At 38.0% G+C, this 19949-nt stretch overlaps 1 protein-coding gene across 7 annotated transcripts in view; it reads left to right on the top strand.

Annotated features, from left to right (window-relative positions):
* The first annotated feature begins 2294 nt into the window (after positions 1-2294).
* The window catches only part of PPM1B (protein phosphatase, Mg2+/Mn2+ dependent 1B), a 46478-nt gene continuing 28823 nt past the window's right edge, over positions 2295-19949 (top strand). For 2 of the 7 annotated variants that reach the window (XM_009278397.2, XM_009278393.2), the window contains exons 1-4: positions 2295-2432; positions 4370-4720; positions 12563-12707; positions 17428-17586. Coding sequence is in view for 4 of the 7 variants with exons in the window: in XM_009278393.2 (XP_009276668.1) it covers positions 17523-17586 (64 nt within the window). In the remaining 3 variants the exon portion in view is untranslated. The remainder of the gene's footprint in view (positions 2433-4369; positions 4721-12562; positions 12708-17427; positions 17587-19949) is intronic. The other 5 variants (XM_009278396.2, XM_009278398.2, XM_009278394.2 and 2 more) reach the window with 4 other exon arrangements.

The following is a 19949-nucleotide window of genomic DNA, read 5'->3' as shown; positions in this document are numbered from 1 at the left end:
TGACTGACTTCTTGTCAAATGACCAGGTCTTCAGCTGAGGGGAGAGCAGTGGATTTTTTTTATTTTGACCTTAGCAAGGCTTTTTACAGTGTCCCACAGCATACTCCTATTTACAGGCTGAATGGGAGGATGACTAGACAAGTGAAAACTGGTTGAAGAGTCATCTCAAAGGGTGGCTGATGGTTCATACTCTGCCTGGACAGCAGTTACAACTGGAGCTCCTCAAGGGTCTGCTGTGAGCTACTCTGTCTTTTTTTTAATGTTTTTATCAGTGACCTGGAGGAGGAGGTGGAATGCACCTTCATCAGGTATGTGGTAGACACAGAACTGGGTGGCTCAAAGGCAGGGCGGCCATCCCGAAGTACTTGGAAAGGCTAGAGGAGTGGGCCCGTAGGAATCTTACAAAGTTCAACAAGGGCACATGCCAAGTCCTGCTTCCAGGATCGGTAACCCTCCTGCAGTGCTACAGACTGGTTGGATTGTAGCTTTGCTGAGAAGGACCTGGTTCTGGTGAACAGTAGGCTGAATACAAGTGAGCAGTTCACCCTGGTAGTGATGAAAACAAACAGCTTTTTTCCCCTTTAGTTGGCATTTGTTCCAGATGTTCCCAGGCTGCATTTGTAATACTGTGGCCCGTTTTGCTCCTGTTTTCCCTACCCCCAACAAGAACAACGTTGATGAACTTGGGGCAAGTCCACCAAGATGGTCAGGGAGCTGGAGTATGTGACCTGTGAGGGCATGCTGAGAGCCTTTCGTGGCCTTGTTTACCCTGGAGAAGAGATGCTTAGGAAGGACCCAATAGCAACCATCTGGTATATACAAGGATGGATACTGAGAAGATGGAGCCAGTCTCTTTACTGAGATGCACAGTGGGAAAACAAGAGACAATGGTCATAAATTGAAATGGGTGGTTATGTTGGAAAAATTTTTACTGTAAGGATAATTAAGAGGTTATAGGAGGTAACCTGTAAGCCTCTGTGGAGGTTTTCAAGACCTGAGTAGATAAAGCCCTAAGCAACTGGGACTGAGTTGAACTGTATGACCTCATAGGTCCCCTCCACTCTGAATTATTCTTTGAAGAATCGCCCACGGCAGGGACCTAAGTAGCCAAAATAATCAATACATTTTGTTTTATTTGGAAACTTTGTTCCTTGTGCGAGTGGCATTTATTTCTAGTGCTGCTAAATAAAATAGCTTGAACGTAATAATGTACTCTTGTTGAGTATTTTTGATAGTAAGCATTAGTTACTTGAAATCTACCTATTGAATAAGCAAGATACATTAATTGAATAAGCTCATTTCACCTAAGAAAGGCAAAATATTCTTTCTCAGTGTTGAAAAAAGTTTTAGAACTTTATAGTGATCAATATGTCTTGTCTCTCACTTGCCTTCACCCATTATTCTGAACCTTGTAGTAAAACAAAGCAATTTGTAGAGCATTTGTTGTTTGAATTTACTGGGAGGAAAGAAAGATACTGGAAAAGGGAACTAAATCTCGGTTTCTCTGAGATGAGTTCACTTCCTTCTTTGCCCAGGCCTATGAAAAGAAGCTGTTATCCTGGATGCTACATGTAGACATCTCTAAAACGGAGAAGGCTTTAGTCAGATTCATGCTGCAGAAGTTACATACTGGTATATCTAGGCATGGTGGATTTAACTGTGATAGCCCTTCTCACGCGTTTGTGAGAAAAGCAACTCGTAACCATGATAATTTTTGCTTATTAGTCAGGTGTCTTTCTGCTTTTGCTTTTAAAGAAATCTATAGTGGCTAGTAACAGGCTTCTTTGTCATGGTTTCTGTGCTTTAGAATAAGTTTGAATCTCAACTTTTAGTCTCTTTTCCTTTGAGTCCAGAATCTGGGTATATTCTTGTAAACGATTGCATTAGCGTGCCAGACTTTTCCATCCTCTCTCCACTTACTTATGCGTATGCACGCATGTTTATATGCAGGCTCGCTCTCTGTCACGTGGTTGTACGTATTCCTGGTTTGGAAATGGATTTGCTTACACCTCTGTGAAGGTGGTACGTATTGACAGTGGGAGTTTTTTTAGCAAGTAGTGGCCATTGAATGGTGTAGCTTAGATCACTTCATACTTTCATCTCCAACAAGTGAAAGGCATTCACGTGATCTCTTGCTGCATTACCTTAGACAAGTAGGAACTTCTTTACTAACTTGGCTGCTTCCAGTGGTTCATGTATTTTATTAGTTCCAGTCTAGAAGTTGCTATTAAGCAGTTCTTGAGCTATAGATTTTATTGAATGTCATGTTGAACGAGGAGAGAAATTGGTCAATTCTTCCATCTTACTACTTTCAGACTCACAGGCTCTTCTGCTTTATTCACCCCCTAATATACAAGGAAGAGTCTCTAAAGTGAATCTTTATCAGAAGGAAAAAGATCTGGAAGAAATTTGACTTTTGTACTACGTTCAAGGTAAGACTTTCAAAATTGTCCAAGATCAGATGACAAAAAGCATGAATACTGAGGCTTGCAAAATGGTACTATTTCTGAGGTCTTGGCTTCTTGCATATTATACTATTCCTACAGAATATTATGAATATTTATCAAGTATTAAATACTTCTGCATAATTATGTGGAAATACGCTAATGATCAGAGGCATATAAGCTAGCTGTGGCTGTGTTCCTTAACTAAAACAATTAAGTAGGTTGCTACATGTAACTAATGTTTAACTATGCAAAGCTGTCTTCTGGGTAGCATAGGTGTTCCCACTTCTAAAACTGATACACTAAGCTGCATGATATAAAATGGAATGTCTCACTAAATTGGCAGTGTCTTAGTAACTCTTTCTGGCTTACTTTAAGGTACTGTGCTGAGCTTGTAATTTCTCTATGAATGCAATATTATAGCTCTTGAGTGACATTTCCAGTTAATTTCAAAATATCAGGAACTAATTACGAGTTAGAGGGCAGGTTTTCTGCATTTTGGAAGGAATGGTAGATGTATTTCTTTCAATAAAGCCATAGCTTCAAGCAGCTATACAGTTGTCATCTGTCTGCAAGTTCAGTCAAGTGGTAGGAGCCATTGACATCGTTCAGCAGAGTGATACCATTGCCTTCAGCTTCCATGCACAGTTTAACAACATGTTTAATAATGTTTGTGTTGTTCCCACACCACCCCCAGGGAAGAGTGGAGGATATAACAAGGACCAGGGGGATAAAGCCTGTAGCAAAGTGGAATTCCCTCCAGTGGGACCAGTCTTGGGGGGAATGTTGATGGACTGTCCTGTTGACTGGGCTAGCATTGTGTTCATGGCACTCAAAGAGAGGAACTGAAAAAGTGGTTCAGAAGAATGGAGAGGCACATAGCTATCCCTTGCAGAGACGGTAGTTCGTGTAAGAAGGGGAATACAAGGCCATAGCATCCAGCCATAGAACGGATGGTGGAGACATTCACGTGGAGTCACTCAGAAGGATGTAGGAGATGTTTTGGGGACTGGAAGGTACAAGTAGCACTTAATGTAGGCAGCTGGTTGCCTAATGCTAGCTCTTCAATTTTGGGGGGGTGGAGACCTGCTGAAATTGGCACTCATTGTGCTGAATTCAGCACCTATTTGAAGGCTCAGATCAGCAGTCTTCTATTCATGTACCTATTTCTAATTTGTTGTGACTGTGTGGTTCTGTTTTTTTATATAGTGGGAATTATCTGTGTAATCCCCAAGCTGAATGTCTACTTTTCTTTTTAAACTGCTAAATTCATCAGATTCTTTCAGTTGTCGTTCTGCAAAAGCCTGAATACTTGAGTATTCCTTTGTGAGCCTTGATATTATTTTTTTTTATGGATTCCTAGTTTAATCCAGGCAGTTTGTTAAACTTAGTATAGAATACATGCAGGTTAAGCTTTACATGTAGTAAAGTGGTAAGACTGAGATGCGAGCTTTGGAAAATATAAATCATTTTAAAATATCTTGACATGTTGTCTCTATAAATGGCATGACAGGGTAGGGTGTCTGTCCCCTTGCTACAATTAATGTGTTCTTTTATGCGTCTTTGTGCTAAGATGTTCCCATCACCATTCAGTCCAGCAAGGGCATGTCTTGCAGCCAAGAGTGTACAGGAGCAGTAACCTTTGGTGGAGCTGGAGATGGTGTCTTAAGCTGTGTTATCCAAATTTGCCTGCAGCTGATGTCTGACCTGATGAATAGCATAAAATGAATGTTGAATTATTAACATGCTTGCTTCCCGGAATCCTTTTTGCTGTCAAGTCCATGTAGACCTATCATTACTGCATTGACTGTCTGTAATGCCCTTAAGCACCCTCTCTAATATTGATTTCTTGAAAACTGGCACGGTCTTCTTGCATGTTAGTTTTAACGTTCTTATTGATAAAATTGCCCTTTGAATTTTTGCAGGTATAGTTCAACACATATTGTGATACTTGCATAGTGGCGAAATTTAAAACAGTTTTTACTCAATAGATATATTTGAAACTTCAGCATTGAAATATATATTGTAAATCAAGAGAGTTTAAACTGTATTGATTAAAAGTGAGTCAAACTAATTTATTGTGAAACTGAAGTTGCAGTATTAATTGGACAAAACTTTGAGTATTTAAGCTTGAAAGTTGCCAAATGGCTGCTTCTTGCCAAGTACTCCTCTGTTTAGATGACAAGTGAAGCAGTTCAGATAGCCTCAATGCAGACACCTGAAAAAGATTCCATGTGTCCAGGCAACGATACTGGAGACTGCTGCCAGAAAAAAAGGTAACGGAAATTTGCTTCACTCTGCAGTTCCTAGAGATAGTAATTTTTTTAATTAGACTTCAGACTTTTTCTTTAAAAGTTTCTCTAGCCTGATAGAAAAGTAGAGCATGCTATAAAACTGCAGGGGGGAATACTGTGTCCTCTGAAGTAGTCTGACAAGCCATCTGTGATCTAAAACCTAACTTTCTATAACAAACTGTGGCTTGAATAGTATGTATCATGTGATTACAGGTATATTGATCCTGTTACAGTATGGCAGTATGTCATTATGTATCATGTAGGATCAGCTGCTTCTCTTAAGCATTTGTTTATAACTGCCTTAAAATGCTTTGAGATGTGCCTTATTTGAAATGAACCAAATCAGTTCAACTGGGTTGATTTAGGAAGCAGATAAATCTGTGTTAGCAATAAGGGAGCAACTTTCTAAGCAAATAGACCCTCTTAGAAATCTTAAGATGTCTTTATATTTCTAAGTGCTGATTCTCTTCATACTAATACAGTATGGTTACTGAAGTAACTTTGCTAATAGGCAGAAAAAATTTCTTAACATGGAAGAGACTAAGGAAAAAAAAGGTGTTCTAAAACTGTAATTGAGGTCTAAAAATAACTATGTATTTTAACAATTCCTATTTGGAGGCTTCAGTTCCTGTGTTATTTAAATTAGTTCTTTTGGAAGATTGTGTGTGTGTAGGCTGTTAGTTGATGTAACAGATGCTTGAATTATCTTTTTCCAAGTTGTGTGCTTTGCAGTAAACATTAAAATGCCTATAACATAGTCAGTGTTAATATTTGGCAGCTTGTAGTGCTGATGTTCTTATATTACTGATTTGAATCTGCTGGTGATTTTATTATGGTGTTGAATGACTTTTTTTGCATTTAATTTAACTCCTTTTGTATATAAACCTAGCAAGTGGTAACATGGCTAAAAAAGCCACAAATAGATCCAAGCGGTTAAGTAGTGTGGCAGAGAATTTATGCCTCCTGTAACTGTCTGCACAGGTACATCAGCAATGTCCAAGTTTATCTGCTGTGATGGCTCAGTTTTAGTTCATTTGTAACTGAAGACTTGCCCTTAGAAGATGAGGGAAGAATAAGAACCTTACTTGCATTCTTGGAAAGAGGGAAAGTCCTTCCCCTAATAATCAGTATCATATATAAAGAAATAAAAACCTACTCTTTCTATCCCTTATAAACTTGATAAAACTTGATTTCTGTCGTTGTCAAACATATCAACATTAGGGAATTCTTACTGTATTTTCTGTACCTGGTGCTAACTGAAATACTGTAATTTTGATCTTTTTGCTCGTTTTTCACTCCACTTTGTGGAGTTTAAATTCCTTCTAAATTTTGGATATACTCATGGTCCCAGTTAGGGTTGTGTGTATTATACATGTTAGGGAAAAATGTGATTAGTTGACATGCATATATTTTAATGGCTTAATTCCCCTGATAGGCAAAATGGGATGCTATTGTGCCTTTGAGAAACCTGTGTGGAATATTTGCTCTAAATACCAGATCTGTACAGAAAGACATGTTGTAGAAACAGGGTTTAAGCTTTTCTCTGTCAGGAGCAGCAGAAATACAAGATGTGGTATCGAAGATAAAAAAAACCTCCTTATTGACTTCAATGGTAGTAGCAAGACTTCATTCAAAAGCTGACTTGTTCTAAATGAGTTGCTAGCCACTAGATGCTAGGGTGAGATTCTCCACCCAGATGCAAATTAACTTTTGAGAACTCTAGCTGTTAGCTGGCTTAAAAATCACTGAACACTGTTCAGAGAAGAATTAGTCAAGATAGCCTTCTGCAGAGAATCTGTTCTTCCCCTTTGTGAGCATTTCCTATGATAGACTCACAATGATACCAATCCTTTGAAAACTATGAAACTTCCTGACTATATCCTACAGCTAGAGCACCTTAAAATTTTGGAGCTCAGTCACCTTTGCTGTCTTAGCAATGAAAGTAGACAATTATGTCAGGTTTCTTACCTCTTTATCCTATCACGTTTTGAAGTCTGCAACAATGGAGTTTCTTTATTATCCAAATGCACGTACTTGCTACAGAATTAACCGATCTGAAATCTGTTGCTTTCTCTGATTTTCCTGACAACTGCTTCTGTGAGAGTTCTTCATGGTCTTACACTTAGGACGTTTTCTTGAAAGGCTTAGCAAGAAAGGGCTAAGCCCTCTTTACTGCATAATCAACAGAGGAAGTTTTTATTTGCAAGATTACTTCTGGATTTGAATAATACCGTAGTTTTCTAACACCTTGCTCTTTTCCTGGGGAAAGGAATGATAAACTCTGGATGCTCTTTAATACTGCTATAGTAGCTGGAGTGGATGAGAGTTCACTTCTGTGTGAAGTGAGGTGTGGTTTAGGGACATGCTGTTTTGGCCCAGAGGACTTCTGAGTAGATGTGCCCTGTAATGTTATCAGATGACAGGTGTGGTAGATTCTTTCTCAAACACTTAACCAGTGCTCAGGCTGTGATTTCTGCTTGTTTTAAGCAGGTGGCTATTTACAAAATCTAAGTAATCCACCTGGAGTGACTGTATTTTTTTAAACATTGTTTTGAAGGCCAGATGTTCAGAGGCAACAAATGGACAGATGGTTGCAAACTGACTCATTAGCTATTGCTACCTAGGTGTTCTAGCTAGTAAGATGAGAATAAATTTACCTTATGGGGGAAACACCGTAGGAATGTGCTCAAAAGATAGGCACTTCAGTAATAGTAAACATGAGCTTATGTTGCCCATGCAAATCACTCTGGTATGTCTGAGCTGGAATTTTCAATCCCCCCATCAGGAAGGTGGATGTTTGCAGACTCTGCCCTTTGCATTAAGAAAAAAGAAACACAAACCCATGTGGAATATGAACACACCTTCCTCAATCTGCAACTCCTGGATTGCTGTGGAAGGCATATCTAGAACTTTACTTACACTGTAGCCATAATGTAAGATATGATAAAAGCTAGTCAGACTTTTGCAAGCTCTTCTCTGGAAAGTCCTAGCAGCCCCAATAAACACGTTTGTTCAAAGTAAAGTTCTTTGCTTACAATCCTTCTTTGTAGTTTAATTGAGGTTGGGTTTTTTTTTTTTGCGAAAGAACACAACACATAAATGCAGTACATTTTAACTCTTGAAGATACTCTTTTCTCCTTAGTTCGGCTGAAAATCAGGTAACTGAAAATGAACAAGTTTTGTACTTGGATATTTTTACTGAAGCATGTTAGATGGCCTTTCTCTTCAGCATTCCTGAAACTGGATGTTTGAAAAGCTGTCCAGCATAACTGATAGATGATTCCATACTTCTGTGCTCAAGTTATGCTAAGCATAACTCTGATCTCTTACAGGAGAACAGAGGAGTAAGTGCTTGTCAGCGATCTCCCAGTAGGCAAATGTAGATTGCATACGTGCATTCTGAATTCTAGTAAGGCTGCCTTTTGGTATTCCTTCATCTTCTGCTTGTATAATTCAACAGAGTTTGAGTTACTCATCAGCTAGATGAGCAGTCTCTGCTTCAGGCATTCACTTGTACCAGCATAGCTATCTATGTGGCTGACCAACAGACATTAGCATGGAAACAGGAACCAGCTGCTGAGAGCAAATATTGCTTAAGCTACCAGTGCTGCCAAGACATCTACATAGCCATAATGCGAATTTACTGATCTAAAGCTTACCTAAAAGAGAATTACAGAGAACTTAGGAATTAAAGAGCTGCCTTACAAATATGTATTAAAGATAGGTCTGCAGGAAAAAAGTTCAGAATAGCTTTTGTAACTGCTTTCTAGATGTATCAAAAGGCAGCTTTCCAATGCTGTAGCTTAAGTCCACCATTTGTGAGGTAATATTTAAAAGTATGGACCTAATTAGAATGCTAAGCCCGTAGTATTATCAAGCTTTTAGACTAGTGTAAAATACTAGTCTAATAGTGTGTTCCTGCTGGAAATTCAGCCTTGAATAGTTCAAATGACTAACTTGCAATAAAAGCTTGAACTGCAAACTTCAAACTGCTGAACTAAATTTTCATCAGAACCCCGAGTAAATTTATTTCAAGGCATTTACCTTTTTAAGAAACCCTGGGTGTTACTTCTAAAATGCAGTGGAAAGATACCGTTGCACTTTTTACAAAACCGTAATACTAGATCAACTGTTTCAAAAAGGATAAAGCACCTAAATTACTTCATAGAGTTTTTAGTTTCGAACTTCGGTTCATTCTCTTCCCTTTCACTGTTGTAATAATGAACATTTTAATGCAGCTTCCACATTTGAAGAGGGGGGAAAAAACCCAACAAAAAACCCCACACCCACAAAAACACAAATAGAGGCTTTGCCTGGTCTTGGTTGATTCACAATGTTTTTGTGTAGAACCAAGAACCACTTAGCAAATGCAGAGAGAATCCATCATCCTTTTATTACAAAGGATGAACAACTTTCTCTTTAGGGTGAAAGTTGTACATTGTCTCAAGTAATTACACAGAAATTAACTCCTGTTTTAGTTTGGGCTTTGTCATATATGTAGACTAAGGAAGAACTACTGTGTGAACTTGCAGCACAACTAGTGCACTCCCTTGGTATGCTCTTATATTCCCGGAAAAATCAGGTAACCTAACGAATGCCTCTCTTGAGAGGGATGTTATCTTACGTTTACTGTGTGTTGGAAACATGCAATTCAGAGGTTGCAGTATACTAGCTAACCTGTGGTAAGCTTACACTATTGCTCTTTTCCTTCTCCCTCCTAGTATCTTTTACTTCTGCAAAATCTTTTACTATCTTCTGCGTGAACCGGTTTACAATTCTGGGGGATGATATTGGCAGTGGTGGTACTGTGATGTCATAAGGTCAATTATGACATACTAGATTATAGCTCTTTCTGTTGATGTTCAGGGAGTGGGTTGGTTGGTTTGTTTACTTGTTTTAAAGCAGCAATGATTTGGTTATCTGTAAAAGGTCAGAGGTGTAGCTGGTAGTGGAGCAGAATGAAATGAGTGTTTTTCTGGTGCTTCTTTGACCAGAGTCTGGAAACTTGCAAAGGACTGGATGTTGTAGTGGGTTTTGTTTGTTTTGAACGTTAGGATTCAGCTTGAGGATTATTAGTGCTTTGCCACTGGGGTTATTAAGTATGTATTTAATCATCAGGAAGACCAGCATTTGATGCCTACCCTTCTGTAAAATAACATAGTAGTGTTCTTCAAATTTCTCTAGACTGTGTAATTTTTTTCATGTGCTTACTATTGAAAATTGGGTTTAGTTCTTTAGCAGTGATTTACTTATGACGGCTTTGGCTGCATATAGTCTTTCCCTTCTGAAAAAAAAATACTGTAAACACGGTGAAATTCAAATTCTTTATTAGCCAAGGAATATTTAAGTTGTGCTCAAAAACTATTCTACTGTAAGGTACTGGTGTCTTAGTAGCAAAAATTATAGAAGTTTACTGAACTAACTTAGTCCTACTCAAATATTGAGTGTTTACATACCCCAAGACTTAAGGAGCCCAAATAAAATGCTTAATACATCTTGTAACTTCATTAAGCCTTTAATAGGAAGCATTCAGCTTTATTCTTGTGATGTAATTTATGATTAGCAATCTGGATAAAACAGTTTCATTTGTGTACGTGAGCATTTTCTACACACAAATTATTGGGGGCTGGATATAATAGCTTGTTATCCCAAAGCTGTATCATGAATCTAAGTATCTTTTCCTATGGGAAAAAAAAATGTGCAGCTTATTTGGAGAAGTAAGAGTCACTACTGTGCAGAAGTAAGTAGGAGTAATGTCCCCTCTTTGTGCAGTGTTCAGTGGTGGAGTGTATATCTTAAGATATTTTTGTGTTTTGAGACACTAAATACCTGCATTTCTTACTTCTGAGAATTAGTGTAGATAGAATTTGGATGGATGCGAGCATATTCTGAGGTAAGATGCTTTTAGCCCAAAATATCTACCTTTGAATCTGCCTGACTTTAAGCAACCTGTCGCTGGGCTGAAAGTCACCCTTGTCTAATGAATGCTCTCACATCGTCTGTAGAGTAGAAGAATTTGGGAGGGATCAAGCCTCTTGCTTCTTGGGAAGCATAGTGCTTTTCTTCCGGTCTGCTTTTGTGAGTCAGCCACTTCTAAAGGCTACTGGAGTAGCATCAGAAGAACTGAGGCTCTTGTGTGCTTCATCACGCAAGCACCCTGTGCCCTCATAGTTAAGGGGATCTTCTGAAGGTGGGAGATAGTGCTTGAAGAGAGTTGCGTTCTGGTCATGCATTCTGTATTCATGCCCTAGTCACTGGTGTATTTAAGAAGAGGGAATTAAACTGTTTTGTGTAACTTTGTGAGTCTGCGGTGCTTGTGTTTTTGTTTTTTTCCTGAAGTTCTTGGATGTGGAAACAACTTTTACTGATAAACTTTTTAACTTTTTTGGGAGGGCTATTGCCATGTAGTCCAATACAATGATTTAGGATACTTGCTGTCTAGTTCTTTCAAAATACTTTTTCAGAGTTCAGTAATGATTTAGTGGATGCTGTTTAAGGTGTGGTTTCACAATACTCTGAGCAAATCTGAATCAGCAGCAGCTGCTGGTTCTGCATTTCTGGCATTGGCACTTGTGTGATCCTGATTTCCTAAGCTGGTTCGGAGAGCTCAAGTGGCAGAAAATAATTGACTTTTTCTGGCTTGGTTTGATTCCTTGAACCATCTATCCTGTTGTGGTGCCTAAGAAGAGAGAATGTTGGGGAAAATACAGGGCTTGCAGCAGCGTAATGTTACAGGCATAAAACAAACTGAATCCCTACAATTCTTCTTCAAACAGTAGCAAAGTATTCCTTCTTTTGAGCAATTTCTTGCTTGTGATACTTTTTGGTAGTTGAAAAGCACTATTTAGTGTTTGGAAGAGGCAAGCCATAATGACATGTTGTCATAGCTCCATTCTTTGATCAGTGGGCTTAAAGTTAAGGTCTGCAGCATGTCCCCTTTATCACTCATTCAGCTCATCAGAGAGCTGTAATCAGTTTAAAATCACCAGTGTTACAATAAGGCTTGTATTTCCCTCATGCCCCAGAGAAAGCCGGCTGTTATCCAGAATTCTTCCTGCGATAGTTCCTTCTACCAGTGTACTGTCATGGTAACTTTTGTAAGATGCAGTGGTTTGTAAGATTAAATAAGTAGTCCCTGATCCATGAAGGAATTTGGGCATTTGCATCCTGTTCAAAACAATGGGTAGATGCCTTTGTAGATACACACATCTGAATTGTTAGTTATCTGCTACTTCTACATTTTAAGCTGAATTTATGGTTAATTTTCTAGAAACTACTTTTAAAGAAATGTAATGATTCTTATTTCAGAGCAGCTGAAATACTTTAGCAACTGAAGCTTATTGCTTTTGTTTTAAACTCTTGTGCGTTTTTTTACATCTAAGCAAGAAGAAGAAAGAGCTTACAAATTATACATGCTACACTTGGTGGGTTGAAGTCTTGTCAAACACTCAAGGAGTGTACTCTGTCATTTGAGCAGGTGAATAAAATTAAGCCAATAGCACTGTTAACCTTAGCAGGCATGCAAAAGCTATTCCTTCTGTTACTGAATTTAGGGACTTGAATGCCTGGTAATAGGCTAGATGACTTTTTAAGTGCTAGTCTGTGCCAGTGAAGGAAATAGGAAGAAAAATAAATCTGATTCTCTGTTAGCATTAATCTTTAATATGGTGTTTAGAGAGTGTACTGAAAGGTCTTTTGACATCCAGGCGTAGCTTTAGTTCAAGCACTTCTATTTAGGAAAAAGTTGTATTCATGAAAAAATTCATGTACAAATCTGTTGTAAACCATCTGGAGTAGCTAACTACTTTCTTTGTTTCTTTTTAGGAAATACCAAAATAAAGCAGATGTTGTGTCCTGTACTGTTATCTCAAGGTTTTGCAAGTCATTCTGTTATGTGCTTCTTGGCAGCAGGAATGTAAACTAATTCTTTCAGCACTGAACTAGAACCTTGACAAGGTTGCAATTACAGGTAAGAACAAATTCTGCCACTTGAAAATTTATGGGAAGGTATAATCGCTTTTACTTTGATTGTGTTTTAATTTGCAATTTATAATTAGCCAAGAATTTAACAGAAATTTCAGAACGGATTGGATAAAAGGATGTGGTTTTTCTTCTTTAAATCCATTTGAATTTTGCTTAATCTTATTTTTAATAGGGAGGAAATATACCTTAAAGTATAGCTTCTCTCTCCTATAGTACAAAGTAGTGTTAGTAAATGGAGGGGAAAAAAAGTAATTTTTCGACACCTAAATGTGTGCTGACTCAGATTTTGAGGAAGGTATTTTCTCACACAAAAGACTGTACAGTGTCAGTCAGTAAAAGTCATGAAGTGTTTTGCCACTGTGTGTTGAGATCAGCTTACTGTCTGTGTGTGGCTTTTTTCCCCTCAAGGTCTGTATTTCCTTAAATGTGCTAATAGCAGCAGTACTGCTTAAGTTACCTTTTTTAATCAGTTACAGAAAATCTCTAAATTTTTGTTACAAGTCCACTGTAGCTTCAACTCTTGAGTCACCTTTTCAAGGGTAAAGGTTGATGTCTTCCTCCAGGTCAGTGAAAATGTTTTGGCTGCTGGTTTTGTATCATAACTTTATCTGACAATGATGGAACTCTATATTAATTAAAAAAAAAAAACAACCCACACCACCACAAATACCTGTCATAGAGATTGTATTTTGGTTTTTGTATGTTTCTGAAAAAAAAAAAAAAACACCCCACCCCACCACAAATACCTGTCATAGAGATTGCATATTTTGGTTTGTATGTTTCTGAATAATTTATTTCTGTTTTTAAACAGGGAGTATGTGTTTTGAAGACTGTCCATGAAGTAGCTTTATTTTATATGCTGAATCTGCCAAATTATGATCAAGTTAAGGCCTTTCAGTCCTGATTTCACATTTTGGTATCTTTGACAGGAAGAGTTGCTTGCCTTAGGCTACATTTGTCAATAGTGGCAGGACAAGAGTCTGGACTGCTGGTATCAAGCAGTCTAATATGTCTTACTCTGAAGTTGGATGATGCATTAGGTCAATGACAGGTTTGTGCCAAGGAGGTGGCATTGATTGTTCTGCTGCTACAATGAAAGAAGGGTTCAAATGTGTTTGGGTTTTTTTTTGTTACCGTTGTCTTGATTGAATGTTTGTACTTAATTTGCAGTGATGTAATAGGTTGAAAAAAGGCACTTAACTCTTCTTATACTGTGCAAGTCATAGACTAATTTATGTTGGAATGGACCTCTGGCACTCATCTAGCCCAACCCTTGTGTCTGACTTACTCAGATTTGTGTGTGTGAATCAACGTCGCCCTCAATTACGTAAATAAATGGCTTAGTGTTTTACTGTGGTTCTGCAGACCTGCTGCAGAACACTTATTCTGGTCTTTCAGACCTGTTTAGGAACAATTTATTGATGATATGAATTGGTGATTCATTGCTGCACTATTCTCATAAAAATGCATCTGAAGCTTTTGGTAAACAAACATTGAAAAAGGTAAGAAAAGAAGTTGTCTTAAATTTCTAAATTTAGAATAAGGGACAACTCATTTTTAGTGACATACAGCTTCATGCTAATGAGTAAAAAAAATTGTTCAACTTTAATACCAATAGTGTATCGGCTAAACGTTGGCTCTCTTTCTTCAAAATCTTAGGTGCTATTTCTTTAATAAAAACCTGGCTGCTCGTGGTTAGATTGATTGAGAAGGAGCAAACTAAATTTAACTCTAAGTAGCTGATCTCGTATTGAATTTAGAGAACAAAAAAAATGATTCTGCATAGAAATAACTATAAACTCTATTACGGAAGAGTCATTGCTTTGTAGTATCCAAATGCCACACGTGCATCTGTTTTGAATAGCCTAGTCAATAAGCATGTTCTCACTTCTTTATTATAGGAAGTATGAGCAGATAGAGGCAAACAAAAGGAATTCCAGTTAATATCATGGGCTATAAATCTCGCCATAGTATGGTCAGTAGGGATAAACAAGAATACAGTGCCGTCTTCTGGGTAGTAAAATAAAGCCACACCTCATTGCAGAGTTTGAGTTAAGGACAAAATGTTACTTCAGGGATAGTAAGCCCAAACAGGTAATACCCAGTTTAACCAAGTAGGCCCATTTCACTCGGATGCCCGTGCACCAAACTCGTATTTCAAGAAAATGGTACAAGAGCATGAATATTGGCTTACGCAGAGCTATCTCGGCTCTTACAGACTTTAGCCTTCATTCTGTTCCCATGGAGGTGCTAGAAGCAATACTCTGTTTGCTTTGCACTGGCCCAATTTGTTGTACTTGGTGAACCAGCCTGGGTATTTATGTATCTTACACATCACTTTTTGTATGGTTAATCTGTAACTCGGATAAACTGTTTGCAGATAACAAAAGGGATTGAATTTCCCAGACTTCATAGTGTTTGGAGGAAATCCTGGTAAAGAAAACCTCAAGTTGTTACCTGGAAAACTAAGATGAGTGACATTAATGAAAAGATTGACTACAGCAGTGCATTTCTTAGTGAGAATGACACTGCATTACTCTTCTGCAGTAAGTCCCTAGCTGTGGTGCCAAAGTGAAGTAAGGGCTGCTTGCTGTCAGAAGTCACACTGGCAAACACAGAATTATGTATAGCTAACTAGGAAGAACACTGCATATTTTTTTTTTTTAAGCTTTCATTTGGCCATAAAACTCTATGAAGTTGATTTCTGCAACCTCTGTAAGGGTGAAGCTGTGCATGATAAAGGCTTGGTGACTGTAAAAATGCATCAACCTGGGCACTATTGTACTACATGCTGTGATTGCAAAGCTAGATTCAGAGTCCACTTTCAAGTTTTCTGTGAAGTTCATCCTGAATATCTGAGGTATGATCTCTAACTTTGCACCTACCAAACTGCATTCCAGAAAAATAAGAAGCAACAGCATAGAAGTGGGCAGCTCGTCCATGAGAGACAGATGGTTGCCATGTAAGCTGAGCTTGAAGATCTGCAGTTACCTAGCTTCATCCATGTTTTAATAAGGTGCAAGAAAGCAGAATATGAAACGAACCTCTGAAAAGACCACGAGCGTATATGTTTTTCTGGTGTTAACATAGCTAAAAAGGTTATAGCTCTTAACCTAGGTCCTGGTGCTCCTTTCTATTTTTTTTCCCACTGTCTTCCCCATTGAAGGTTACTGCCCCCTTGGATCTGCTGTCTAAGCTGCTGGCTTCTAAACCCACTACGGTCAAAGTCACAAAGTTTCAAAATACTAAAGCTAACTTTGCACCTCTTCAGTGAAAAGTTCAAAGAGTAAGGGCAAAAATGTCTTAGCCAGCAGTTCTGAAAGAAAAGAAATTGCTGGCACAAGGTAGTGGTGAGTAGCTGAGGCAGAGCAGAAGTGATAATGTTTTCAGGTATTGCTACTGACATTGAAAATAGATGTGAATCCACAGTGTTAAATTACACCTGTGATTGTTTTGTACCCCCAGACCAGTTTAAAGTAGCTGAAGCACATTGTCAAATCTTCATCTCCTTTTTAACTTGCTGGTTTAAAAGTAGTGTGGTGGTGGGGATGTTGCGTGTTTTGGTTTTGTTATTGTTCCTTTTCCCCAACTATTGTAATGATAGAGATGCAGAAATTCAGTTCAAAGTTACAGCTGTAGCTCCTAGGCATGTATTCTTCCTGGTGATGGGGATAACTTGCAAAATTTTTTAGATTCCTGGTTTAAAAGCCTGTTGGGCTTCTTTCATGTCATCCTGGCAGGAAAAGTTTTTGATAGTAGGGTCTATATTAAAGGTTTATATTGGTACTTAATTTCTTCGTGTCAGTATCTTTGGTCAGCTGAGATCCTTCCTGATGGTGACTCCCATGGCCACAGATTATTTAAAAACAAAACAAAAAAAACCCTCAAAACAAATAAACCCCATAGTGAGTGGACATGAATGATAATCGCTGTCCTTTTATGTAGTTCATTTTTAAGTGAAAGTAAAATATTCAGATCTCATTCTTAGATTCCAATAATTGCTGTTAGACTCTGCCAGTACTTGTGGCTATGGAGTTAGAGTAGCTGTTCCAGCCAAGCTTCAAGTAGAGCTCTTGCTCAGAAACTCACTAACTATTTGCCTAATGTAAATTTATGTAGTGCCAGCATTTTTAAGGTCAGTAAGTCAAAAGCGATCCCAAGTTTTCTGGGATCAAAAATAAAGATCTTTAAAGCTGGTTTCACTCATCAAATGAACTTGTATTTAGTATACATACAGTATAAATAGTATAACGTAACTATGGTGATAGTATAATGATAGTGTATTGTAAGTAAACACAAGATTAGTAAAAGATTACTTACAACATTGTCACTCTGTTTCTTGTGGAAATTGAAGGGTATAGGGAATCTTTATGAATGTCAAAACTATCTACAGTGTGTGTAGACACATGTAATGCATAGAGTGTGTGTATGCACATACATACACACTAGAGAGAGAGTGTAAGATGGAGACAGAGGAGCTTCCAACCAAGGCTAAGTTTGAATTTTGTACTTAAATCAGAAAAGTTATTTCTTCCTGCACTTTCAATAAGCTTTGAAATTGTTTGTCACAGGTACCTTGATTTATTCGTCACTTACATCTTTAATATCTAGTGCAGCATTTTCTTTGTTGAAACGTCATTCTTTTTTTATAGCAGGAGCACATGTGTTTTGTAACAGGAAACTCTGGCACTGTTTCTTTTCCACAGCACTGACTTATTAAAAATGACTGGCCCGTTGAGTGAATCCTTCTGAAGAAGAGACATTTTACAGTACACTTTTATGACCTAAGCCCAAAAGATTGATGTTGGACCCTTCTCATTATATGAAAAGATACATTATTGCCTTTGGGACTGTTGGCCATCAAGGTATTAGTCTAGTTCTGATGTTCTCTTTGAAACTGACGTGATCTGAAAATTATTTTATAGTATCTACAAAAACTTTGATTATGGCTTTTAGACCTTTATAATCTCATTACGTTTTGGCTGCCTTCATGACAACCAGCAAGTAAATATTTCTGCCTGTTAAATATAAATCTATATGGAAAGGAGCATGCTTTTCATTTAAAGTAGCTGCCTATTTCCCCATCGTGATGTAGTAGAAAATCATGGGTATCTGTAACTGAGCAAGAACCATTTGCCATTTTATAAGTAGATCGTGGGAGAAAATCAGTGGGTGTGGTTGTTTTTCTTTTAAACAGAGAAATTAAAACTTACACGCAGACCTGATTTTAAGACCCTTTACTGTATGGCGGATCTAATACCAAGAAAGTCTTCACTGTGTAGCTGTAGGGAAAAGGATACTTATCATTAATTTTTCTAGTGTGTCAGAGGACATGGCTTTTGTCTTCGTACTTCCATACCTCAAAAGGGTAGATGTCTTTGTTTCCTGAGCCTGAATTATTGCTTATGTTCCCTGTGTATGAGATAAGGACCTCATGTAGTATTTGTATCAGGTAGGAAACATCAGAAAAGAATATATGTTAGGACTTCAGAGAAGTAAGCCTTGGGTTAGGTTTTTGCCCTGGGAAAGGGATGTCAGCTTTTGTTAGAGACTCACAGCCCTGAACTCTCTTGGAAATGGCTTGGCTATTTATTTAATACTAGAGGTGAAAAGTGTACAGTAGAGCGGTAGCTAGAGCCGCTGCTTTAGCAGCGTATTGCTCAGATTCAGTTTCTTCCATTGCCAGAGAGGGAGAAGGGCCAGTATTTTCTTCCTCCAAAGGCCTTCCGAAAGCCTTTGAGCCTTGGTGATTATTGGCACTTACCAGGTGATTGATTTTTTTTAAATTATTATTCTTATTCTTTTATTTTTCCCAGGGATGGGAAGACTACTGGAAGAAGGGAATCCTAGGTTTCCATTCTTGATCTGAAGAATATATACCATTTTAGAATAGTCTGTGGAGCATGGATGAGAACTAAGGCCTTGTCTATTTCCAAGGAAGTTTTGGGAATTACAGTAGACATAGTCTTGCAGATTTTGAAAGTTTCAGCTAATAATCTTATGTGGGGTAAATATTTTCACCAGAAAGAAATTAAATTGTTTTCTCAGGCCAAGGGGTGGATCCAGTTGCTGTCTTCTAACTATGTAATGGGAGGGTATAGAGAAGGTAGAGTTGTGTAATGAAAGACTAAGAGGCAAAGGACACAAGTTGCACTAATGGGCGTTCTGTTTTCATTATGAATGTGGTCAGGCATGAACTGGTTGCTCAGAGGCTATGGAATTTCCATCCTTGGAGATGTTCAAAACTTGACAAGGATCTGAACAGCCTGAGCCATCTTTGGTGTTGGATATCATATTGATTGAACTTCGAGTAGGGGTTTGGATTAGATAAGTTCTAGAGGTCTCTTCCAACATGAATCGTTCTATGATTCTGTAATTTGTGAATTCTGACCTGACTTAAACATCATCTAGGTGCTTGTGTCAAGATTAACTTCTATCTAGCCTAGTGTGCTTAAAATAAGAGATGGAAACACCAGGTTAGACCTATGGTAGGTTTTGCCTTCTGTAGGATTTTTGCAGGTCAATTTGGCTGAGTCCCATTTTTAGGTGCTCAAGTCTGTTGACTGATCTAGCCTGAGATGTTAAGAGGGACAAAACTAGATGTGAGTACCAGGGTGCTGTTTTTCCAGTGGAACTGTTTTCATTTTGGAGAAAACAGGTAGTGTTTTGTTTGTTGTGTTGTGTGTTGTTTGGTTTTTTTGGTGGTTTTTCTTTATTTTTTTAGCAAAGCAGCTTTAAAAAAAAAGTTTGGTATGATACCACAAATCTCATTAAAATATCTCTGATTTATGTAAATAATTTGTACATAGGTAAATACACAGCTGAGTTTACTGCTAGAGATAGTTGTGTGTGTTAGCACTGCAGATGTGAAGTTCAAATTACATTTGTGCGTAACACCTGATTGGAATACACTGTACTCGCCTGTATGCCATGTCACCTGCTTGTTACTTTCTGTAACTTCCTAGTATTTTTAAAATGCTAAAAGTTGCTACTGTTAAAAATGAAGTTTTTAACATTACAGGTGTTCATCCATTTTAAGTAGCCTTTGTGCCTCACTGTCACTGATAATTTTCATTGAAAACCTGAGTTTCAACGAGTCAGTGAAATCACTGTTTCTTTCTTCCATACTCACTGAAATGGCTTGACTTTTTCAGCTCGTCTTCAAACCAATTGCTGCCTTACATAGTCTACATAATATACATAGTGATAGAAAGATTTCTTCTTCCAC

The sequence above is a fragment of the Aptenodytes forsteri genome, unplaced genomic scaffold, assembly GCF_000699145.1.
Source record: "Aptenodytes forsteri isolate BGI_AS27 unplaced genomic scaffold, ASM69914v1 Scaffold130, whole genome shotgun sequence".
Lineage (NCBI taxonomy): Eukaryota > Metazoa > Chordata > Aves > Sphenisciformes > Spheniscidae > Aptenodytes > Aptenodytes forsteri.
The sequence above is the reverse complement of the archived record's forward strand: the minus strand, read 5'-3'. Positions and strand labels throughout refer to the sequence as shown.